The sequence below is a fragment of the Schistocerca serialis genome, chromosome 2 (assembly GCF_023864345.2).
Source record: "Schistocerca serialis cubense isolate TAMUIC-IGC-003099 chromosome 2, iqSchSeri2.2, whole genome shotgun sequence".
NCBI lineage: Eukaryota > Metazoa > Arthropoda > Insecta > Orthoptera > Acrididae > Schistocerca > Schistocerca serialis.
This window is the reverse complement of record NC_064639.1, coordinates 704,205,866-704,231,882: the sequence shown is the minus strand read 5'-3', so window position 1 is coordinate 704,231,882 and position 26,017 is coordinate 704,205,866. Positions and strand designations below refer to the sequence as shown.

Genomic DNA, 26,017 nt, shown 5'->3' with positions numbered 1-26,017 from the left:
GAGATGGAGTTGTAACGAGGTACGATTTAACGGTAGACTGATGATGAATTCTAGAGAGAGAGAGAGAGAGGGGGGGGGGGCAGAGAGAGAGAGAGAGAGAGAAAGAGAGAGAGATAGAGAGAGAGAGGGAGGGAGAAGTTGTTGTAGGTCATTTCACCATGTTTTCCTGATGTTCTGTCATGATGCATCAGTTGTGTGACATAGCCTGCGTTCGACTCGTATTCAACCGCGTGTTCTGTGCGGGTCTTAGAGCAGTGTCTACTTGCGATCGTTAACAGTAAACCTCTCGGTCATCAGAGGTCTCCCATCTCATGTGTGATGAAACGTGACACATTCCTCTAAACGAACGAAGATTTATGCGATGTACTCCATTCCCCTGTTGCATCTTGGATGTAAAATCGATACTTTGGTTTCATAACTAAGTTAGGGATAGGTGTTTGTGAGACACTGCAATCCCCGTGTGTACATCTGCTTGACAGATGTGCTGTTTATGGAGTTAGTGGTGGCATGACTTGTAATTTCACATGTCGGACGCTGCTGCTATACGTTTATCTGTTTCCTTATAAGAAGTATTCTCCGTTACTAATGATCATTTTATATAGGACTGATGCGAGCATAGTATAATTTCTGACCATGGTTGGATGTGAACAGTGGACGCTATCCATCTCTGGAAAGCTATATTGTGCATGTATCACATAGAACCACTGTGTTTAATGAAGTAGTTTTTCCGTTTTACAGTTTATTACCATATAGATATCTGCAAGAAGGATGTATGTCATGCGCTGGAAATATATTTCTTACATTGGAAAATTAACAGCGCTACATTCCACACGACTCAGCAGAAGCGTGTAGCCTTAGGAGTGCGTGTGTTTATGTTCTCTCTTATCAATACCCTCCTCGTACTGATCCCAGACGCTAGAACAATACATTAAAATTGATAGCGTAGTTGATTTATGTAAAATGCCTCGAGCACCATCCGTCTGGAGCTCCATCGCGCATAAAAATCATTCGTTTCTTGTTCTTCTTAACCATCTGCTATTACATCACGACACTTTGAAATCTGTTACTATACGTCGATAAGGAGTGCTAAGCTCCTCGAAATGGGCGCATCTGAAGAAATTTCGTGCACTTGAAAGGGTGAGGATTCAGAAAGCTCTATTCATTCACGGGACGTGGGGTGTAGTGGTCTTCTTCTGGTCGGTTGCAGATTAATTCGGTAATGGTGCTGCAGGGCGGGTTGGTCAATGACAGTGTGATGGGGGTCTTTCACTTTCTAATTTTACCTTAAGACAGCGAGAATGCTCTGCGACTCTCACACGCAGAGAGATAGATCGTAAATTAAGCGCTGTGCTCCAGGTGTCATAAATATGTGGAGTGCTGTCTGGTATACTTTGATGATTTATGTGTTCGAGAATTAAGACTGAATGGACGTACTGCGCAGTCATCTATCTGCATTCACAATGATGCTCGCAAAGTAGAGAAGGGGCGGTTTAGCTATGATACTGAAATTGGGGAAACATGCTGTCACATCATTGGCCGGTGTTGAAATTGCTGTAAAATTGGTAAAATTGTTCGCACTATCAACTGTGATGCTTATTATTACAGTACATCGGTGGTGTCTTTTCCACCCCATCCGTGCACTGGCGCGCTGTTGGTTATCACATAATGAATAACTGACAGCGCTTGTTTGAGTTGGGGGATGAGTTTTGTGGATGGGTGACAGCCTCTAGGGGTTGCTAGCACCGAAACAGTGATCGCATACATGACTAAAATATGAGGAATCAGTTAAAATGGAATGCAGAGCCATCAGCTATTTCGTCTGTGACAGATGAGTTTAAATGTAGAGGTCGTCAATCACCTTTAGACTGCAGTTTGGAAACACTCCAGAATGCCGCCGATCTCTTCCAGTTTCTTTATGTTGTAGCGGTCTTTTATTTAAAAGAGTGTGTGGTGTGTTATGGTAGCAGCAGTAACAACATGACTTACACTATGTGACGGCTAGTTTTCTGTGAGAGGCGATGGATCAGAACGTGTTAATGTCAGTTTAGAACCTGACACAGACCTCGAAGTCATGGCGAAAAAAACAAAATATATGGCAGTGTATAAAGCGTGTTACAGTGGAAAAAAAACAATGTTTCAAACAACGATACAAGGTCAGAGGGAGAGTCTCTTCGACTTATAGTATAGTTTGTGGGATACAGTCACCCTCCTACAGTACAGGCAATGCACGTTTACACTGGTCTGTATAGTTAATAGGATCGTCATATGTGCTCGATGCCGGCTTACAGACAGCATTTGTTTTCGGTATATGGGAGGAGAGAGATGCGGTAAAAATCTTATCGTGTTCTCTATCGGATGAAGGTAGTTAAGCTTTTATAGTTCATAATTTTTCTCTGTTGGATGGTACAGAATAACAGAGATAGCATGTTGGGCTGATAGACGTAAATTGACCCTGAGGGACGCGGATCTCCTTCGGACTGTAGAATCTGTATGTAGCCTGGGGATGCACCACAATGCAGTAGCGAAATCCTCGGCCTTCTCCCAATTCCCATACTGTCTTTTATGCAATCTAGTGCTGCAGGAGCAGGCTTCGTTTGGCGCTGACCTCACACGTTGCACACTGTTGGCAGAGCTACGAAAGCTTGTTCCCATTTCCACCGAAAGGTCAAAACACGGTCCTGTTGCACTAACTCAGGTCACTCTGGTTCTACACGGGTTTCAGAAGGTGGTGGATATGGCTCTCTCTGACTTCTGTTCAGTTCCGACTTAAATTGGAACGATCACATGCACAAAGCTGCAGAAATGGCAGCAGTTGCAAGGTATGTAGGGACTACCTAAAACCACGTTGGAATTTTGATGTAGCAGAAAGGTTAGTGAAAGGTGACTCGTTTAGAGATATGAGAGTGCCAGAAATATGATTCACTAGTGGCTGTAATCATTAAAGGACTACTCCATAGCATCCAACGCAGGTATGTGATTGAATGGAAAGACTTTATCCAAGTCACGTACATCATTTCTAGTGGACAGCGTAACACTGGAGATCTGAGAAGCCCGTGTACATTTCTTATGACCTCAATCAGCACACCATCTACAGTTGGTGATCCTTCTCAATCAACCATCGCTTATAATCCGGTGGATATATCGTGGAACCTCTGACATGGTATCGAGACAGAATACGTTACAAATACTGGAGAAATATCTAGCACGACATGAGGGTGTTGCAAATAGCAGTTTCATACCACATTCCTTAGCAGAATTACTTTCAAAATTCAGTGATTTTATCACGAGGTTGCATCATGGGTTACGTGTAACCGCACTGCTGGTCTTATAATACACACGCCTACGATCACCGTCTATTTTCAGTTCCACGGTATTTGTCTGTAAAAACCAATTTATTTGGGGGTAATGCCATACCTCTATTTATAAAGCCAGTATAGCTTTTAACATGGATAGGACCAGAACGGCTTGTGATAGTAATATGCTTGTGTTTTTTAACATCTGGCGCTTTGTAAGACGATTACGTTTCTCTTTCTAAGACACAGTGGTACCACTCGCAGGAAAAACTTATGAGAGATGTCCACCCATCATAGAATTTCGGTCAGTATTATTTCGTATCGTCAGCAATCAGTTATTGACGCTGTACCATACTTAGTAGTAGGGGATGCATGATAGGTTTGCTTTGGGCATCAGGCTTATAAAGTATGTGTTTATGTTCTGAAATGTACAAAGGAAATAAGTATGTTCAGTCGTAGGGAAGGTATGGATTTGATGTGGAATACCGTGATATCAAAGGGAAGAGTATATCAAATCATAAGAATGGTACAGATATTTCTATTTCCAGAGCCGTCAGCAGGGTATTTTTCCGATACTTCGCTCATTGTCGAATGTCGCCAGACTCATACATTTTACACACCAACATGACTAGTCGTTTTGTTGCCACATCTCCCAATGATTTTAGAAATTCTGATGGAGTGTTATCTAACCCTTCTTCTTTATTTGATCTAAGTCCTCCAAAACTCTTTTAAATTCTGATTCTAATACTGGATCCCCTCTCCTGTTACTTCTTCTATCACATCAGACAAATCTTCCCCCTCATAAAGGCTTTCTATGAATTCTTTCCACCTATCCGCTCTCTCATCTGCATTTAACAGTGGACTTCCCCTTGCACTCTTAATGTTATCACCCTTGCTTTTAATGCCACTGAAGGTTGTTTTGACTTTCCTGTATGCTGCGTCGGTCCTTCCGACTATCATTTCCTGCATCCATTTCGTCCTAGCTTCCCTGCATTTGCTATTTATTTCATTCCTCAGCGACTTGTATTTCTGTATTCCTGAGTTTCCCGGAAAATTTTTGTACTTCCTCCTTTCATAAATCAATTGAAGTATTTCTTCAATTACCCATGGTTTCTTAACAGTTACCTTCTTTGTATGTATGTTTTTCTTCCCAACTTCTGTCATGGTCCTTTTTAGAGATGTCCATTCCTCTTCAACTGTACTGCCTACTGAGTTACTCCTTATTGCTGTATCTATAACCTTGGAGAACTTCAACCGTACCTCGTCATTTCTTAGTACTTCCGTATCCCACTTCTTTGCGTATTGATTCTTCCCGACTAATGTCTTAAACTTCAGCCTACTGTTCATCGCCACTAAATTGTGATCTGAGTCTATATCTGCTCCTGGGTACACCTTACAATCCGTATCTGATTTAGGAATCTCTGTCTGACCGTGATGTAATCTAACAGAAATTTTCCCGTATCACCCGGACTTTTCCAAGTATACCTCCTCCTCTTGTGATTCTTGAACAGAGTATTTGTTATTACTCTCCTTTTCTTCTACTCCTTCCCCCCCCCCCCCCAAAAAAAAAACTGCATTCCAGTCCCCCATGATTATTAGGTTTTCATCCCCATTTACATACTGTATTACCCTTTCAATATCCTCATACACTTTCTCTGTCTCTTCATCTTCAGCTTGTGATGTCGGCATGTATGCCTGAACTATTGTTGTCGGTGTTGGTTTGCTGTCGATTCTGATAAGAACAACCCTGTCACTGATCTGTTCACAGTAACACACTCTCTGCCCTACCTTCCTATTCATAACAAATCCTACTCCCGTTATACCATTTCTGCTGCTGTTCATATTACCCTATTCTCATCTGACCAGAAATCCTTGTCTTCTTTCCATTTCACTTCACTGACCCCTACTATATCTAGATTGAGCCTTTGCATTTCCATTTTCAGATTTTCTAGTTTCCCTACAACATTCAGGCCACATGCCCTGTGGATATAAGTTACGTGTCTTTAATGCAGTGTTTTACATTGCCTTCTGCATCCTCATGCCGTTGATCATGAGCCTACTCATTCTTAAACCCCAACTATTTTTTCTCTTTGAAGATTCAAATCGATAGGTATTAGCAAATGGCTTTCCAATTACTCTGAATGGTCTTTAATATAAATGCATACGTACCTGTGTCTCGCTTCCACTTACTAAAAGGCAAAATACCTCAATTACTGATACATTCTATGAGAGAACTGCTCACTTTCTAATGAAGTATTTCTTCATTATACACGGGTTTTACAAATACATTCTGCTCGATCAGCTTTCGGCTAAAATTACGTCTACCGGTCGTAATAACTTTTATATGAACAGGATTTTCCACTTTTATTCCTTCTGCGTTTGTCGCGCCCGTCATTTAACTTTACATCAACACGCTCAATCATTTTCTCAGTTTTCTGATACTGTGTATCATCTACACATTCTTCCACAAAATTACCGCTTACCTTAGTGCAATAAAGTTATTTCGTCACGATACTACAAATATTATATTCTGTTCTCACACCCACATCGACTTCTACATCTACATGTATACTCTGCAAACCACTGTGAAGTGCATGACAGAGGGTACGATCTATTGAACTAGTTATTACACTTTTCTTCGTTCCATTCACATATGGAGCGCTGTAGTTAATTTAATATTGTCCTCATGATCCCTGTTGTCGTTTAGTCCTGGAGTCATCATTGAAATCTGGTTCTTGAGACTTTGTAAGTAGGCTTTCTCGGGATAATTAACGTCTATCCTCAAAAGTCTGTCGGTTCCGTTCCTTCAGCGTCTCTGTGGCACTTTCCCATGGATGAAACAATCCTGTGACCATTCATGGTGCCCTTCTCTGTATACAGGGTAAGAGTCCCACACACTTGAACAATATCCTATAATGAATGCATCACATGAATGATTGTAAGCTATCTCCTTTCTGAACTGGTTGTTTTTCCCCAGTGTTCTACCAGTTCTGCCTCCTTCAACAACTTATCACGGCCTACTGTTTTCATAACATTACTTGCCTCATTGACCCCGTCACCAAATCTGCTCCATCAAGAGATACTGTAGTCAGTAGTTTTCCTACATTGTTAAATATGAATAAATTTTCTTCCTCCTCATCCTCATTGTCAGCTTGGCACGTTTCGGACAAGGTTTCTGGAGCCCCCATCCTACTGTTCATGATGTTTTCATTTTGTTTATCTCACTAATCTAAAGAACTTAATATATTGTGAAGTAAGTTATGGGTATTATCAAATAAAGTATCTGTATCAATGGACGCTACTGACATGCAATCAAAATTTTCTGTTTTTGTACCCTTGCTAATTAGTCTTTGAGACTGTTTTAATATCCATGATGTGAGTGCCAGTTGCCTCATAACAGGGACCAGTTTTCCTCTCGACATACACTATCCTCATTCGCAACTGGTGTCGGACTAATACCATATTGCTCCCTTGTCTGTCATGAAGGTTCAGAATTCCTATGTTTTTCCTCGGTTAAAATTGGAAATCGAAGTGGCTGATGACTTGGCCCTCTCCTTCTCTTGCCACAGTGTTTATTGTTTGTATTGTGTGTTCCTAAACATCGAGCATTTGCACTTATACCTTGATTACTTCTGTTGTTGACGTTCTGTCGATATGCCTGGTGTTATTTATTTGCTCTTCACTTTTTCCATATAATAAATTTATCTAAAGAAAAGTCCGCGGAATTTTCTTTGGAAAAATGTCGAAGTTTGGCTGTGGTTGCCCGCATTACAAAACAATAAATTTATCTGTTTATTCCTTGGTGTAGAAAGATTACTCTTTTGATGAATCCATGGCAGTTTACTTTCTAAGACCATACAATAATTTTCCTGTTACATCTTTTCTATCAAATGTGACAGACGTGAAAGCGCCTTCTCGCGATTTCTTTGACTGATTTGAGATCTGGAGCAAACTTTTTTCCATTTCAAATTTCTCTGAGTACGTCATTCTCTTTATTATGCTACTTTAAACTCAGAGAGCGTTTTACTCTGAAACATCACAACACCTAAAGCATCACCTGACAAATCTCTTCGAATAAAATAGATAACGGGATTTCACTTTCAGACCACCCAAGCCCAACACATCCTCAAAATCATTCCAAAAATCCAGTGGATGTATCTGATTGCCTGGTCAGATCGAAAAACTATCGCCAGCCTATGAAATTAGCATCAATAGAAGAAAAATACTGTTCGGTGGTGTTAGACGAACTGCCAAATGCTGCTTTCTCTTTAATAACATTAAAATCACTGTTCAAATTAAGAATCTGATTTTTTACTAACTCCAGTTTACTGTCAGTTTTACAGACCCACACATCTATTTGTACAGCCACTTTTGTTTTACTTTTTGCTTCATAAGACATCTTTTTATTTAGTTGTTTACATATTTCGAACAATTAGTTCCTAGTTTCAGAATTTCTTTCTGACAAGTAGCTACTTAATTGTTCACTTATATGAGTCTCTGAGAGCAAATTTTGGACAGTTGGTCCACTGTTTCGCAAACCTTTTTTCTAACACCTCATTGTTCATTTTACATTTTTTAAGAAATTCGCCGATTTCTCGCTTTACATTTCTTTCAAGGGTGTCTACCTGTTCTCCAACTTCAGTTTTTAATTCAACTATACTGATTACCGTTCTCAAGTTTTCCGTTCAAGACTTGATTCAAACTAATTATTTCAGATTTCACACTACCCATTTCTTACTCGTCATTACGCATTTCCTGTTGTAAGTCATCGTTACTGGAATGCATTTTTAAAATTTAAATAACTCATTTCAGATTTCATGTCCTGCTTTAACGCATCGTAACCAGTTTCCATTTTGGCACATAGTAACTGGATCTTTTCTGGCATTTCTGCATACATACTTTGCACCTAACAAATTTCAGTGGAGTTTCTTGCGTAAATTGACTTGACAGGATTCCTAAGCCATCAAAATTCTCACTTTCATCATTCGATACTACATTTTTCCCTGCCTTTATGGTCAGATCATTACGGCGATCGGCCGTCGTGTCATCCTGTATAATATAGCGTCTTTTGCATGTTATATGGCTTCGCAAGATGTCAAGTACATTCAGACGCATAGATCTTTGTGTGAGGAACGATGGTACACATACAGATCCACCGAATGCGTAGTTTTTATATGTAAGGGCTTCAGTATATGAGCGTGTGCTGAAAAGTAATGCCTCCGAATTTTTTATGCGAAAAATATTAAAGCTTTTTAAAAAAACGAACGTTATTAAAACAACCTACACCTTTACTCTTGAGGTCTGCATATTTATTTCTCACCCTGTTGACAAACACGTGTTTCCCAATGTGACGCCAGTCTGTTGACAGTGTCACTGTAGAATGATCGAATTTGTTGACGGAACCGCAACCTCACGTCTGGTTGCACCCCTTCATCACTATGGAAGTGAAGTCCTCGAAGGTGTTCCTTACTTTTTGTAAACAGTTGGAAACCGGATGGGGCGAAGTCGGGACTGTATGGAGGATGATCGATAGCCCTGAACCTAGGGCATCGGAATGCTGCAGTTGTCGCAGCGGTCGCGTATGGGTCTTGCATTATCATGTCGAAGGAGAGTATGGACGAACTCTTGGAATTCAAAACTCGACTGCAGCATGCTGTTTCTCACGCACCGACATGTTACACACTTCAAGTCGGAGCCCTCGAGTATCCGAGGGATGTAAATCTGTACACATGAAGAATAAATATGTATAATTTTAATAAAGTTTGTTGTGTTTAAAGAACTTTAAGGGTTATCACAAAAAAAATTCGGAGGGATCACTTTTCAGCGCGCCCTCATGTAATATGCCGTTTTCACCTAGTGATACCGGGGCTTCTCATATACAATGCCTAGTATTACTAGCATTAGCATGTTCTACATAATTTTCTTTACAGATCCACTGCATTTTCCCACAACTCTCCATTCGCTTTCCCTAATACCGATTTTATGTGATGGTTGCATTTAATATCGTTTCTAAATACACACGATGTTATGTGCTCGAGATGTTCACACTAATCTTGTAGTCGGATAGTTTCGGGGTTCTTTCTCTCTGTTATAGCAACTTCTTGCAGTTTCCCACATTTCAAGAGAGCTGCGATTCATTACACCAAATTGAAATTTTGCCCGAATGTTTTGCTCGCAAGTATTGTATATAGTACTGCAAATCCTGGGACACCGATGTCGACTGGATGTTGAACTATAACCTTAATTTTTTATAAACTGATTGTAGCAACAAAAGGAAACGCCTCAAAACAGAGGGCGTCCCAAAAGTAACGATTCATTTTCATGAGACCGTTGTTGTAATTAACTGCTCTTTCACAAATTTCTGTGATGCTCTCTGCAAAAGAAAGAGTAGCCATTGTTTTATGGAAATCTGGTGGTTAAACATTCGAGGAGGTGCGTGAGCTGCACCGTCGAAGACATGGGAAAGAGCCACCAACAAGGGCTAATATCAGTCTCCTTGTCAACAAATTGAGACTAAAAAGTTTCCTTAATGAGAAACGTCCAGGAAGACGACCAACATCTGATAACGCAGTCCGGAGAATTGAGGAGATCATTGAAAGGAGCCCACGCGCTTCCGTTGGTCGACTAACCCGTGGTTGAACATTCCGCGATACACTGTCTGGCATACTCTGTTTTATGCAGAAGATGACGGAGTATCGCATCCAGATAAAGCATCACCGCGACGAGGAAAATTATGGTGTTATATCGAAATGTGTGCTCACCTTTTGGAGGCCGTGGAAAATGAAAGCGTGTTAGGCAGCCTCTTCTGCTCAGACGTGACCACTTTTCACACATGTGATTTTGTGGGCCGTCACAACTGCCGGATATGGGCCGACAACAATCCTCACGAGATCCAAGGATTGGTGAGTAAAACCCGGAAACTGAACGTATGTCTACGCGTGAGCAATGTTAAGATTTCTGGATTTTTATTTTTATTTATTTATTTTTTTTATGCTGAGCAAACGATAACAGGTGCCAGTTACTTTGACTTGCTTGAGCTTTGTATGCAATCGCAATTGGAGTGTGATAGAATTTTGAATTTCGTTCATCTACCTACAGGACAAAGTTCCTCCCCATTTAGTTTCATTGTTTGCGATTATCTTAATCGCATGTTCCCTGGACGCTGGATCGTGGTTACCTTAATCACGAGTTCCTTGGGCGGTGGATCGACAAAGGTTCACTCCTATGTGAGCTCCGAAATCGCCTGGTCTCACCCCCTTAGATGTTTTCGCGTGGGGTTAAATCAAGATTCATGTATACAGAGTTAAAACCAGTAACTGCGTCAGCTGCATCATCGGATTGTGGAGGGGGTTAATAGCATCGCACCTGATCAGCTGCGGAACATATACTAGGCTACATCAGAAAGTTGCTCTCTTTGTGTTGACATTCAGGATGCCCACAGTGAACTTTAATGATTTATAATGCTTCTCTTGTTCCATTGTTGTGTAGACATATGTTTTCTGTACGAAACGTGCTTCCTGAAAATGAGTCACTAATTTAGGGACAGCCTGTACAGTTTCTCTGCTAACTGAAGAGCACGCAGGTGAGTCCACACCCTTTCTACACAGTTATGTTACTAGGAGCTTCTACAAGCTGTTTTATCAAGCTGTACCGGTCATTCAGCATTGTGCCTTTCCAATCAGTGATGACGCAGTGCACAGAAACGTTCGGAGAGCGTTTATAACACGCAAAGTAATATCTGCAGTAAGTGCGAAAGTCAGTATCAATGTGAAATGATTATTACAATCTTGCAAAGCGAGCTGCAGACTACATTCATTCAGTATTTGAGAATGAGAGCACTCCGCGACTTGCAACAAACTTCGCATATAATTTAAAAACGTTTCAAACCTTCTTCTCGCTGACAGATCAGATAACGGAATGAGAACACTTTCACTATTCGCCCAGCAAACTTTCAACGTGAGACATGACGCTTCAATTTATTATTTCTTTAGTGCTAGTTCATTTTGCAGGCAGTATCTACATACACCATTGAATGTATCTGAAAAATTATATTATTGTGCGACTCATAGTTTAGGGGATACGGCGTCATAAACATTCAGAGGTATGAAAAAACAAAAACGAAGCACGAATTACGCAGAACACACTCATCCAGTGTTTGTTAATGAGAGTATTTAGTGGTATCCAACAATCTTTAAGCATAAGATCAACGGATAAATATGTGTCACCACTCGAGAAAGCATTGGAAGTATCATTTAATGCCGTGTTATTTCGAACCTGGACTTGACAGCCGCCTGGATTCGGTCAGCAAGTGAGTCCACAAGATTGTACAGGTACGTCGCATCCAGGTTAAGGCACTCTCTGAGGATTTCATCGTGCAATACCATCCGATTTCGGATAGGCTAATGTCGGCATTTTACCAGGTCTCACAACATGTCCCACCGATTTTCTGTTGGTTTCAAGTCAGGTGATTCTGAAGGCCAGTCGAGATGTAATAGGATGTGGAGTATCCATGAAGCAGTCACATATTATTCCAGTCCGAAGAACTTCGGCTGCTGTAGTCTTTGAAACGTAGGATGACCAATGGCCTCATGTGCAGGGACTGACTCCTTACGTTCGTTGCACGCTGTCCCCGTTGCAGTATTCTCTCGCTAACAGTTTGGGAAAGATTTTAATTCACTGCGTGCAAAAAAACCTGTCGGGTTTAGAAAATAATCTCGATTCATATCCCGTGTGACGCATCTCTGTTCCCTCTGAGTCAGGATCTTTACCGACGTCTTGATTCGCAGCCACTGCTCGCAGATGCGTTGAACAGTCTACCGCGAAACACCAACATTTCCAGATTCACACACCGTACCTTATGACCACGGGCACAGGCAAACACGACTGCCCCTCTTTGCCACTCTGTCACGTCCTTACATTTACGCATGTGTACGCACGATGTCCGCTTTGAAACACAAATGTCGCATTGATCGCCACTGCCTTATGCTCACCCAGAGGCAGAGCGCGCGCTGTTATTTCTTTGTTTCCTTTTTCAGTTTATTGACTTTCGGGCCTTGCCCATTCAGCCATCTCAATAATAATGTCTATACGTGATTACTCTGCTATTCACAGTAAAGTGCCTGACAGAGGGTTCAATGAACCACCTTCAACCTGTCTCCCTACCGTTCCAGTCTCTAACGGTACGCGGGAAAAACGTGCACTTAAATTTTTCTGTGCGAGCCCTGATTTCTCTTATTTCATCGTGATGATCTTTCTTCCCTATGTAAGTGGGTGCCAACAGAACGTTTTCGCAATCGGAGGAGAAAACTGGTGATTGAAATTTCATGAGAAGATCCCGCCGCAACGAAAAACACCTTTGTTTTAATTATTGCCTCTCCAATTCACGTATCATGTCTGAGACACTATCTGCCCTATTTCGTGATAATACAAAACGAGCTGCCTTTCTTTGTACTTTTTCGATGTCATCCGTCAGTCCCACCTGATGCGGATCCCACAACGCACAGCAATACTCCAGAATAGGGCGGACAAGCGTGGTGTAAGCAGTCTCTTTAGTAGACCTGTTGCATCTTCTAAGTGTTCTGCCAATGAATCGCAGTCTTTGGTTTGCTCTGCCCTCAACATTATCTATGTGATCGTTCCAAGTTAGGTTATTTGTAATTGTAATCCCTAAGTATTTAGTTGAATTTACAGTCTTCAGATTTGTGTGACTTATCGCGTAATCGAAATTTAACTGATTTCTTTTAGTACTCATGTGAATAATTTCACACTTTTCTTTATTCAGGATCAATTGCCACTTTTCGCACCATAGAGATATCTTATCAAAATCATTTTGTAAATCGTTTTGATCATCTGATGACTTTACAAGGCGGTTAATGACAGCATCATCTGCAAACAATCTAAGACGGCTACTCAGGTTGTCTCCTGTGCGTTAATATAGATCAGGAACAATAGAGGGCCCATAACACTTCCTTGGGGAACGCCGGATATTACTTCTGTTTCACTCGATGACTTTCCGTCTATTACTACGAACTGTGACCTTTCTCACAGGAAATCACGAATCCAATCGCACAACTGAGGCGATACTCCGTAGGCACGCAGTTTGATTAGAAGACGCTTGTGAGGAACGGTGTCGAAAGCCTTCTACAAATCTAAAAATATGGAATCAATTTGACATCCCCTGTCGATAGCACTTACTACTTTATGAGTATAAAGAACTAATTGTGTTTCACAAGAACGATATTTTCTGAAACCGTGCTGTCGTGTCAATAAATCGTTTTCTTCGAGGTACTTCATAATGTTCGAATAAAGTACATTTTCCAAAACCCAACTGCAATGTCAATCATGACAACAGGAAAGTAAGAACTACACACGGTAACACCGGTTCCCGAGGGGAAAAATTCTCCGTCCTGGCCAGGAATCGAACCAGGCCCCTTCGCTTAGCAATTCGCCGCACCGACCGCGCAACTGTTGAGCACGTGACTCGATCGCTGCGCCATCCGTGAAGGCTTAACAATTCACTTGTTCGTGCACACTGGGTTAGTTTTTCGTCCGGTGAGCTTAACTTGTATAGTAATCACACATTTAAACATAGTCCAATTCCTTAAAGAATCGGAGGAAGAGGGACTGGGGGGGGGGGGGGGGGGGTCGTTACTGGTGAACTGACTGGCCATACGAGGTGCGACAATAAAGTAATGGGAATGATGTGAAAAAAAAGTTCCTTGCGGTTTTAGTCAAGTTTAGTGTTGTCTCCTTCAACGTAGTTCCCTTCTGATTGCACACACTTTTTCCAGCGCTTCTGCCATTGATTCTAACATTTCTGGAATTCATCTTCTGTAACATCCTCCAAGACCCTCGTCACAGCTTTCTACACATCTTGTGTTGTTTGAAAATGGTGTCCCTTGACCGCCGTTTTGACTCTCGGAAACAGAAAATGTCGCACGGAGCCATATCTGGTGAATAAGGTGGCTGTGGTAGTACTGAAATTTGTTTTGAGGTTAAAAATAGCTGTACTGACAGCAGTATGGGATGGCGCATTATCGTGATGCAGAATCCAGTTAACAGCAATGTTGGCACGGACACGAAGAATTCTTTTATGAAGTCTTTCTAAAATTTCTTTGTAGTAATATTGATTAACTGTTTGTCGAGGAGGCACCCACTGTTTATTAACAATTCCCTTGGCCCTGGCCATCCGTCGGTGAGGTTGATGGTCGTCCACTGCGGTCTTCATGTTCGGCATTCGGTCTGCCTTCACTAAACATTTTATGCCAATGAAAAACTTGAGCTCTTGACATAACCTCCTCTCCAAAAAAAATGTTCAAACGTGTGTGAAATCTTATGGGACTTAACTGCTGAGGTCATCAGTCCCTAAGCTTACACACTACTTAACCGAAATTATTCTAAAGACAAACACACACGTACTCCCATGCCCGAGGGAGGACTAGAACCTCCGCCGGGACCAGCAGCACAGTCCATGACTGCAGCGCCCAGGACCGCTCGGCTAATCCCGCGCGGCTAACCTCCTCTCCAAAAGCCTTCTGAAGTTTGCCGTAAGTTGTCGCCGCGTTTTCACCCAATTTAACGCAAAAAGAAATGGCATACCGCTGCGCAATATTATGCGGTTCCGATACCGTGACGAGAGGAACAAACATGTGTTAACTTGAAACTTCCTGGCAGATTAAAACTGTGTGCCCGATCGAGACTCGAACTCGGGACGTTTGCCTTTCGCGGGCAAGCGCTCTACCAACTCAGCTACCGAAGCACGACTCACGCCTGGTCCTCACAGCTTTACTTCTGCCAGTATCTCGCCTCCTACCTTCCACACTTTACAGAAGCCCTCCTGCGAACCTGTAAAGTTTGGAAGGTAGGAGACGAGATACTGGCAGAAGTGAAGCTGTGAGGACCGGCCGTGAGTCGTGCTTCGATAGCTCAGTTGGTAGAGCGCTTACCCACGAAAGGCAAAGGTCCCGAGTTCGAGTCTCGGTCGGGCACACAGTTTTAATCTGCCAGGAAGTTTCATATCAGCGCACACTCCGCTGTAGAGTGAAATTCTCATTCTGGATGTGTTACCTTATTACAGCACAACTCACGACTGAGCAGTTGTATCGATGTGCCGCTCGGACTAGAAGCAGCTGATAGACCAAGGTCAAAGATACTGTGCCTACGCAAGCGTGCAGGGGTGCCACATCTTGCAAAGAAAATCAGTCTCATTACTTTATTGTCGCACCTCGTAAATGGGAGATTCGAGACGAGATCGTAAGAAAGTGCACGATGTGTGATGCGCTCTGACCAGGCGCCCATGTGGAGCAGCGTGCAGTTGAGGACGCGCAGCTGTCCCGCCGCGTAGACGAGCAGCACGAGCAGGAAGGCGTCGAGCGCGCCCACCCACAGCGCCACCAGCACCAGCGACAGCACCTGGTAGCCGTAGAGCAGCTGGAAGGAGGGGCTGGCCGGCTCGTAGGAGGGGAACCACGGCAGGCAGAGCGCGAGCGCGCGCTCGGCCCCCAGCAGGCGCATCACGATGGGGCCGAGGCTCCAGTTGAAGACGGAGAAGCAGCACAGCGCCACGAAGGACGCCGTCAGGCGCGCGCCGTGGTCGCCGGCCGACGCCGCTACCGCGCGCTGCGCCTCCCCCGCCAGCAGCGGCGATCGCGGGAACTCACACTCCACGGACTGCACCAGCTGGCACACCTGGGGGCAGAACATCTGTCTATGGGGATCGGCAGACATTTAACCGGCATAGCAGCCACGGATCCAAGGGAAAGAAAAAGGCACTGTACTAACCACTGTTATCGTGATTATACACTTCTGGCCATTAAAATTGCTGCACCAAGAAGAAATGTAGATGATAAACGGGTATTCATTGGACAAATATATTATACTAGAACATTTTCACGCAATTTGGGTGCATAGATCCTGAGCAATCAGTACCCAGAACAACCACCTCTGCCCGTAATAACGGCCTTGATACGCCTGGGCATTGAGTCAAACAGAGCTTGGATGGCGTGTACAGGTACAGCTGCCCATGCAGCTTCAACACGATACCAGAGTTCATCAAGAGTAGTGACTGACGTATTGTGACGAACCAGTTGCTCGTCCACCATTGACCAGACGTTTTCAGTTGGTGAGAGATCTGGGGAATGTGCTGGCCAGAGCAGCAGTCGAACATTTTCTGTATCCAGAAAGGCCCGTACAGGACCTGCAACATGCGGTCGAGCATTATCCGGCTGAAATGTAGGGTTTCGCAGGGATCGAATGAAGGGTAGAGCCACAGGTCGTAACGTACACTGTTCAACGTGCCGTCAATGCGAACAAGAGGTGACCGAGACGTGTAACCAATGGCACCTCATACCATCACGCCGGGTGACACGCCAGTATGGGGATGACGAATACACGCTTCCAATGTGTGCTCACCGCGATGTCGCCAAACACGGATGCGACCATCGTGATGCTGTAAATAGAACCTGGATTCATCCGAAAAAACGACGTTTTGCCATTCGTGCACCCAGGTTCGTCGTTGAGTACACCATCGCAGCAGTTCCTGTCTGTGATGCAGCGTCAAGGATAACGGCAGCCATGGTCTCCGTGCTGATAGCCCATGCTGCTGCAAACGTCGTCGAACTGTTCGTGCAGATGGTTGTTGTCTTGCAAACGTCCCCATCTGTTGACTCAGGGATCGAGACGTGGCTGCACGATCCGTTACAGCCATGCGGATAAGATGCCTGTCATCTCGACTGCTAGTGATACGAGACCGTTGGGATCCGGCACGGCGTTCCGTATTACCCTCCTGAACCCACCAATTCCATATTCTGCTGACAGTCATTGGATATCGACCAACGCGAGCAGCAATGTCGCGATACAATAAACCGCAATCGCGATAGGCTACAATCCGACCTTTATCAAAGTCGGAAACGTGATGGTACGCATTTCTCCTCCTTACACGAGGCATCACAACAACATTTCACCAGGCAACGCTGGTCAACTGCTGTTTGTGTATGAGAAATCGGTTGGAAACTTTCCTCATGTCAGCACGTTGTAGGCGTCGCCGCCGGCGCCAACGTTGTGTGAATGCTCTGAAAAGCTAATCATTTGCATATCACAGCATCTTCTTCACGTCGGTTAAATTTCGCGTCTGTAGCACGTCATCTTCCTGGTGTAGCAATTTTAATGGTCAGTAATGCATTAAAATACAGAATGTTTATAATTGAATATCGGGGTTTTAACGCTTCGTAATATTTATTATATTAAACTTACAGTTACAAATGATGTGTCAAATGAAAGAGCCACTCAAACAGTTTTGCAAAGAACCTTACAAATTTTCAATGTGAGCACTATTTGTCACACGGCACACATCAAATCTATAGCCGAATTCTTCCCAAAAGTTGATAAGTGTGTCTTCAGTGATTGTAGCAACAGCTGCTTCAATCTGGCTTCTTAATTCGGGGAGGTCTGCTGGTAGCGGAGGCACGTACGCACGATCCGCGATGAGGCCCCAAAGGAAAAAATCGAATGGCATTAGGTCAGGTGAATCCAGCGCTTGGGTACAGTGAAGTTCAACCAATCATGTACTTCGCTATGCCAGTGAGGTGGCGCACCATCTTGCTTGAAAATGAAGTTCTGTCTCATCTTCTTCCCACTGAGGGAAGAGCCATTGCTCTAGTGTATCAAGGTGTATCACGACACACTTACCAACGTTTTGGAAGAACTAGGCTACAGACTTGATGTCTGCCGTGTGACAATTGGTGCTCACATTGAACATTAATAAGGTTCTTAGTAAAACTGTCTGAGTTGCTCTTTAATTTGACAAATCATTTATGACTGTAAGTTTAATGTAATAAATATTATACAGCGTTAAAACCCCGATATTCATTTATAAACACCGTATACTATATGGAGGCCGGTAATCTAAGGCTGAATCATTTGGGATAATGCGACTGATCCATCGTTCAGTAATCCTTTCATTTAAAAATTACCACACTTCCAAGTGTCAGTTTGGCGGTGACCCATCCTGTTGGTAAATGAAGTCGTTCGAATCAGTCTCCAACTGTGGGAAAAGAAAATTCTCAAGCATATCGAGATACGTGCTTCCTGTAACAGTGTTCTCGGCAAAGAAAAATGGACCATATGCCTTTTCCCGTGAAATTGCACAAAACACATCAAATTTTAGAGAGTCCCTCTCATGTTGTACAACTTCATGTGGTTATTCTGTACCCCATATTCTCACATTACGACAGTTCACCTTTCCACTTACATGGAATGTTGCCTCGTCACTAAACACTAAGTGTGAAACAAAACTGTCATCCTCCATCTTGACAAGAACGAAATTACAGAACTGCACACATTGTCGTTTGTCACCTTCATGAAGAGCTTGCAGTAGCTCGATTTTGTATGGTTTCTTGTGTGAACGTCGACGCAACACACGCCAGACGGATACAGGCGCATGTTGAGCTGTTGAACTGCACGGCAAACGGATTTCTACGGACTCCTTGTGAAACTGTGGTGGAAGCGTTCGGCGTCTGTGTCAGACACTCGGGAACGATCCGGCGGTTTGCCTTTACACAAACAACCTGTTTCTCGGAATTGTTCGTGCCATCGTCTAATGCTCTGTGCTGTAGGGGGGTCCACTACATACCTAGTACGAACGTCACGCTGAACAGTTATTAATGACCCACACTGAGCACAAAGTAGGAAACAAAACGCCTTCTGTTGTCCCGACAGCATATTTACTAAAACTGAAGTGGGCGCACACTGTTGCTACCTAGAGGGGTCAATGTGAAACTCTAGTTTGCTCTTTCCAACAGTACGTTGGTCACTCACACATTCCAAATAACATAATAGTTATGATTTTTTTTAATCGGATGATCCTTTTTGTTACATCCTGTATATTGTCACTTTGTCATTTGGGGTAGTGAATGGAGCTGTGGATGCTACAAAATAGAGTGCCGAGTGAAGAAATCAGAACATTCCCGACATATTCTTCTGTTCGAGTTCAATAAATAGGTGACAGCAGCGGAGGCGACGAGAAACATTTGCGCCGTGTATGGGGATAAATGCCATTGGACAGGGAACGGCAAGAAAATTGTTTTCTCATTTTAAACAGGAACGTTTTGACATTAGTCACTCTTCACGTTCAGGAAAGGCTTCGGGGTTCAATGCAGATCGTTTAAAAACATTAATTGAAAATGATCCACGTCATTTTACTCGAGAACTGGCAGATGTGATCATTCCACCATCTCGCGACATTTGCAAGCAATGGAGAAGGTTCAAAAGTCGCAGGTATGGGTACCGCATGCTCTAAGCCAAAATCACAAAAATCAGCAGGTGGTCATATGTATATCTCTGCTTACTCGTCATCAATTAACTCGTGAACAACACTGACAATTCATATCATTTATTGTTTCTGGTGACGAGAAATGGTTTCTTTATGCTAACATAAGGAAAAGGAAGGAATGATTGAGCCTAAACAAATCTGCAGCTACCCGTACAAAGACTTGTGCGCATCCATGAAAGAGAATGTTATGCATCTGGTTGAACAGAGGCGGTGCACTGTACTACGAATTGCTGTGTAACCATCTCTGCTGACATTTATTGTCTACAACAGAGACGTCTTGGAACGCAATCCAAGAACAACGACCAGGAAGACTGCCTGAAGTGATGCTATTCTACCATATCGCCCACCCGAACTCTGCTAGTGTGACAAAAAACACTATACATGAGTTGGGTTGGGAAGTCATTTCGCACGCACCTTATTCACATGATCTTGCGCTCTCAGATTTTCACCTTTACCGCCCTCTATCGAACAACCTTCAAGGATCCCCCTTACCGCATGAAAATGCGCTCCAAACATGGCTCGACGAGTTCTTCGTCTCAAAACCACGTGATTTCCACAGTCACAAAATCGAAAAGTTACCCCAGCGTTGGCAGACTGTTGCAAATAGTGATGGAGAATGTATCATTGATGACTTAAGTCTCTGTTGCATGTTTCTTTGTGTTTACTGAACTTACGGGAAAACGCTACAAACTTATGCACCAACATAATAACTTCCATTTTCGTATATCAGTGGCGCCGCTCTTACAGTGGAATGCACCTTGAATCAGTACGCTGCGAGCAACGGAGAAAGAAGGTCGTGTCTTTGTTCCTCTCCGAGCCACGTGCATTCGAAATGTATGCCGAAATTACAAGTCCTGCAGTTGTGAGATATGTTCTGTAATAAGGTTTCTTGAGGCACAAACTGTAAAGATAGTGAAATCCATCATGAAGTGAAGTTCATGGACCAAACGTAATGACTGAAGGCGATGTAAAACAGTGGAACCGATTTTCTAAAAATGGGCAAATCACTGTCTGTGATGAAGAGAAAAGCGGTCGACTGAGTATCGTGAATGCAGATCTGATTCGTTCAGCTGACTAAAGCTTGAGCTTTATCAGTTTAAGTATAAAACAGATGAAACACAGTTTCCTCGACATCAGTAGTCACTGCTGACTACACTCCTTTCGAGGGCAACGAATAACAGGCTGAACTTTTTCTGTTACATTAATCTCTTTCTTATTTCTGTAACTATTGCCACCTTCTTCTCTCCTTAGTGTATTTAAAATCTTTTTTTTTTACTCTGATTAATATATTTCACTCGTTTTCGAATACAATTTGCAGCAACACTTTCACTGCAAGCACTCCATAAGAATCGCTAACAAATTGGAGGCAAAGAAGCTGAATGTTGACTGACATCCACTGCTTTCTGAAATGTATTTCTCGCCATGCATGAAAGATATCGTGCTGAAATTTTTATGGTGGATAATTCAAAGATGGAGGAATTGAATCGGCATCTGATGGAAAAGGGTGTAACGACACTTATGCGTCTAGCCCATCAAGGTCCTAATTTGGAACGGGGAGAAACTCTAATAATGTGGTACAATGGGAAGCACTCTCTGCCACGCTCTTCACAATGGTTTATAGAGTATTGGTCTAGATGTCAATTAGGGCGCTCCTCGCTCAAGATGCGGATGGAATAGGACATAAAATCACTAATATATGCACGAAGTGCCCTCCGTCACGCTCTGTACAATTTCTCGTGGAATAATTATGCAGGAGAACAAACCGGTTGCTTTCGTACCTGCGAGCGCTTGAGGAAGAGCGTGAGCATCTTGAAAACGGCGCCCACGTAGGAGGAGGTGACGCCGACGAGCACGGCGGTGACCTGGATGTCGGCGCGCGCCTCGGCCATGACGCAGAGCGCGCACACGGGGTAGGAGGCCATGAGTGCCGTGGCGGCCGCCACGTACAGCGCGTACAGCCGCCCACCGCCGCCCCCAGCTGCCGCCCCCGGCGGCCAGGCGCCCACCAGCCACAGCGTGCGCACCACCAGCCGCAGGCCGCGCATCCGCCTCCGCTCCCAGTCCGCCTCCCTCTCGAGCATCACACCTGTCGATTGTTCTCTCAACCTTTACAAACCATCTGCTAGGGTACTGTGTATCAACAGAACAGGGAATCAGCGATCATAAAGCTGTTACTGCATTGATGATTTCAGCCGCAAATAGAAACATTAAAAAAGGTAGGAAGATTTTTCTGTTTAGCAAAAGTGACAAAAAGCAGATTTCAGAGTACTTGACGGCTCAACACAAAAGTTTTATCTCAAGTACAGATAGTGTTGAGGATCAGTGGACAAAGTTCAAAACCATGTACAATATGCATTAAATTAGTATGTGACGAGCAAGATCGTAAGAGATGGAAAAGAGCCACCGTGGTACACCAACCGAGTTAGAAACTTCCTACGGCAGCAAAGGGAACTTCACGGCAAACATAAACATAGCCGAAGCCTTGCAGACAAACAAAAATTACACGAGGCGAAATGTAGTGTGAGGAGGGCTATGCGAGAGGCGTTCAATGAATTCGAAAGTAAAGTTCTATGTCCTAACTTGGCAGATAATCCTAAGAAATTTTGGTCTTATGTTGAAAGGTGGCTACACTGAGCCACAGCGCCAGAGATTGCGCCAAAGAGTATTATTCAGCCGCCTCCACTGGCAGTGCTTGTCGAGAAGTCGTGGTGGAGAGTGCTTGTTGAGATGTAGCAGTGGTGAGTCGTTGTTGAGAAGTTCCCATGGAGAGTGCTTGTTCAGATGTTGTCATATTGTTTTGATGGGCTAGACACCAGATATTGTTGGATTGGGGATGCTGTAATGATCAGAGTGTGCTTTTCGTCAATATATATGAAGGTAAAAAATTCCTTTTTTTTATTATTTCAATGTCTTAAACAATAATGTCTCTTGGTCACAGGTTCAGTCAACAAAGCATCTGGCTCGTGTTCTTGTATTAGACTGTATTTCTGGTTTCTATGTGCAATTATAGTATTTCAGGTTTTTTTTAATTACTTCAGTATAAATGGTGTTTAAAATATCTGGTCTTATTGAGGAAGAACCGTGCCAGATGTGTACGTTGAATCACACTTCCACACACAGAACAGCTACACTTGTGTTTTGTTGTTTCCTAGGTTTTGTAGTTGCTGGGGACTTAATTAATTAATTGTGTTAACGGAAATTTCGTTTCATTCTTTGTTGTTGTTCTATGCAGTCAGATTGCGTACAAATACTAGTCAGGGCCAACCGTTTACGAGACTCCGTAGCCGGACAGTCAGCTACAAAAATTAAAAATATTTGCATTCAATTTAATTAAGACCCCATGCAATGTCAAAGCGTTGATCAAAACAAGATGTCCAGACACTCTGCGACCAAAATGGTACTGAAACAGAGGATGACAGACTAAAGGCCGAAATTCTAAATGTCTTTTTCCAAAGCTGTTTCACAGAGGAAGACTGCACTGGAGTTCCTTCTCTAGATTGTCGCACAGATGACAAAATGGTAGATATCGAAATAGACGACAGAGGGAAAGGGAAACAATTAAAATCGCTCAAAAGAGGAAAGGCCGCTGGACCTGATGGGATACCAGTTAGATTTTACACAGAGTACGAGAAGGAACTTGCCCCCCTTCTTGCCAGCGGTGTACCGTAGGTCTCTAGAAGAGCGTGGCATTCCAGAAGATTGGAAAAGGGAGCAGGTCATACCTGTTTTCAAGAAGGGACGTCGAACAGATGTGCAGAACTATAAATCTCTAACGTCGATCAGTTGTAGAAATTTGGAACACGTAATATGTTCGAGTATGATGACTTTTCTGGAGACTAGAATTCTGCTCTGTAGGAATCAGCGTGGGTTTCGAAAAAGACGGTCGTGTGAAACCCAGCTCGCGCTATTCGTCCATGAGACTCAGAGGGCCATAGACACTGGTCCCCAGGTAGATGCTGTGTTTCTTGACTTCCGAAAGGCGTTTGATACGGTTCCCCACAGTCGTTTAATGAACAAAGTAAGAGCATTTGGACTATCAGACTAATTGTGTGATGGGATTGAAGAGTTCCTGGATAAGAGAACGCAGCATGTCATTCTCAATGGAGAGAAGTCTTCCGAAGTAAGAGTGATTTCAGGTGTGCTGCAGGGGAGTGTCGTAGGACCGTTGCTATTCACAATATATATAAATGACCTTGTGGATAACATCGGAAGTTCACTGAGGCTTTTTGCGGATGATGCTGTAGTATATCGAGAAGTTGTAACAATGGAAAATTGTACTGAAATGCAGGAGGATCTGCAACGAATTGACGCATGGTGCAGGGAATGGCAATTGAATCTCAATGTAGACAAGTGTAATGTGCTGTGAATACATAGAAAGAAAGCTCCTTTATCATTTAACTACAATATAGCAGGTCAGTAACTGGAAGCAGCTAATTCCATAAATTATCTGGGAGTAGGCATTAGGAGTGATTTAAAATGGAATGACCATATAAAATTAATCGTCGGTAAAGCAGATGCCAGACTGAGATTCATTGGAAGAATCTTAAGGAAATGCAGTCCGAAAACAAAGGAAATAGGTTACAGTACACTTGTTTGCCCACTGCTTGAGTACTGCTCACCGGCGTGGGATACGCGCCAGATAAGGATGATAGAAAAGATAGAGAAGATCCAACAGAGAGCAGCGCGCTTCGTTACAAGATCATTTAGTAATCGCGAAAGCATTACGGAGATGATAGATAAACTTCAGTGGAAGACTCTGCAAGAGAGACGTCCAGTAGCTCGGTACAGGCTTTTGTTCAAGTTTCGAGAACATACCTTCAACGAGCAGTCAAGCAGTATATTGCTACCTCCTACGCATATCTCGCGAAGATACCATGAGGATAAAATCAGAGAGATTAGAGCCCACACAGAGGCATACCGACAATCTATCTTTCCACGAACAATACGAGACTGGAATAGAACGGAGAACCGATAGAGGTACTCAAGGTACCCTCCTCCACACACCGTCAGGTGGCTGGCGTAGTATGGGTGTAGATGTAGATGTAGAACTACTGATTTCGGGACCTTCGTAAGTCTCCCACCCTTTTCATTATACGAAATAATTCATGGTATCGACAGGGAATCTCATGCTGATTTCTACCCATTCCTCAGAAGCATCTTCCAATTGCGTGCCTATTGAGTATCGCCTCAAACGTGCAACTCGATTCGCTATTTACTGTCAGAAAGGTGACACTTCGTAGTAATACGTGGGCATTCATCTAGTGGAACGGAAGTGATATCTGGATTCCCCCTAGGAAGCATTATAGGCCATCTGATGTCCTTAATCTATTCAAACGACTTAGAAGACATTCTGTGCAGCCCTCTGAGCCGTCCGCTGCTGTGGACATGTGCGAGGGTTGTCAAGAAAGTAAGTTCCGATCGTTCGCGAAATGGAAACCACTGGGAAAATCCGGTAAAGTTTTGCACAGATGTGTTGGGCAGTGTCTCTATTATGCCCGTCCATCGTGTCGCGTCGCTCTTTTCAGTTTTGAGTGAGCAGTGAGCACGTAAAAATGCGTAGGGAATAGCGTCTCCCGCCAAGTATGAGGTTCTGGTTAGAGATTTCGCCTGTGTCATGCAGCCCACATAACACAACTGTCGAGCAATTCCTACTTCATGCCAATTCTCGGCCGCACACTGCAGGGGCAATGAAGACGCTCTTGCAGAGTTTCCGATGAGAAGTGTTTGATCACCCACAAAACAGTCCGTAATTGGCTCCCCCTGAGTCTCATCTCTACTCACAAAAACCGCTGGCTATGAAGACAAAATTTTTCCACAGACGACGAGCTGCAGAGGAGAAGCTACTTCCATATCTCGGTGAATCAAAAAGTTTCGAGTATTTATCACACAACGTGTGTGCCGCATTGCGTTCCGTCATCTGCAAAAAGACCTCGACTCGATATTTCGAATCATTTATGAGATAGGACGATTGTTATTACCACGTGATTTTGCCTGGTTTGAGACGTGCAAGGACGTGAACGAAATGATATATCGTTCTGATCTCAGTTTGAAATAAAGCTTTGGATCTCATCAAAATGTATTGCGTATTAAGTTTGTGTATGATGTATTTTACCTCATACATTGCAGTGGATGAGGTAAAAAATATCATACGCAAACTTAATACGCAATGCATTTTTACCTCTGCAAAATCCTGAAATCTGGGTGTTGTGTTCATCATCATTTTCATTATCATTGACACGCAAGTCGCCGAAGTGGCGTCAACTAACAAGACTTGCAATACGGTGCAGAACCCCGAAGGGGAAATCCTAACCAATAAATGCCATACGATCATTTCATTTCATCCCAGAAAAAATTAAAAATATCTCTATGGTTATTAGGATGCTTGTCTTGGCTGTAA

At 43.3% G+C, this 26,017-nt stretch overlaps 1 protein-coding gene across 1 annotated transcript in view; it reads right to left on the bottom strand.

The window, feature by feature from the left end:
- The window catches only part of LOC126455671 (odorant receptor Or2-like), a 141,433-nt gene that overhangs the window by 103,712 nt on the left and 11,704 nt on the right, over positions 1-26,017 (bottom strand). The window contains exons 2-3 of the mRNA XM_050091442.1: positions 21,399-21,706; positions 15,580-15,980 (exon numbers count right to left, since the gene is read on the bottom strand). Coding sequence (XP_049947399.1) covers positions 15,580-15,980; positions 21,399-21,701 — 704 coding nt within the window. The 5' untranslated portion in view covers positions 21,702-21,706. The remainder of the gene's footprint in view (positions 1-15,579; positions 15,981-21,398; positions 21,707-26,017) is intronic.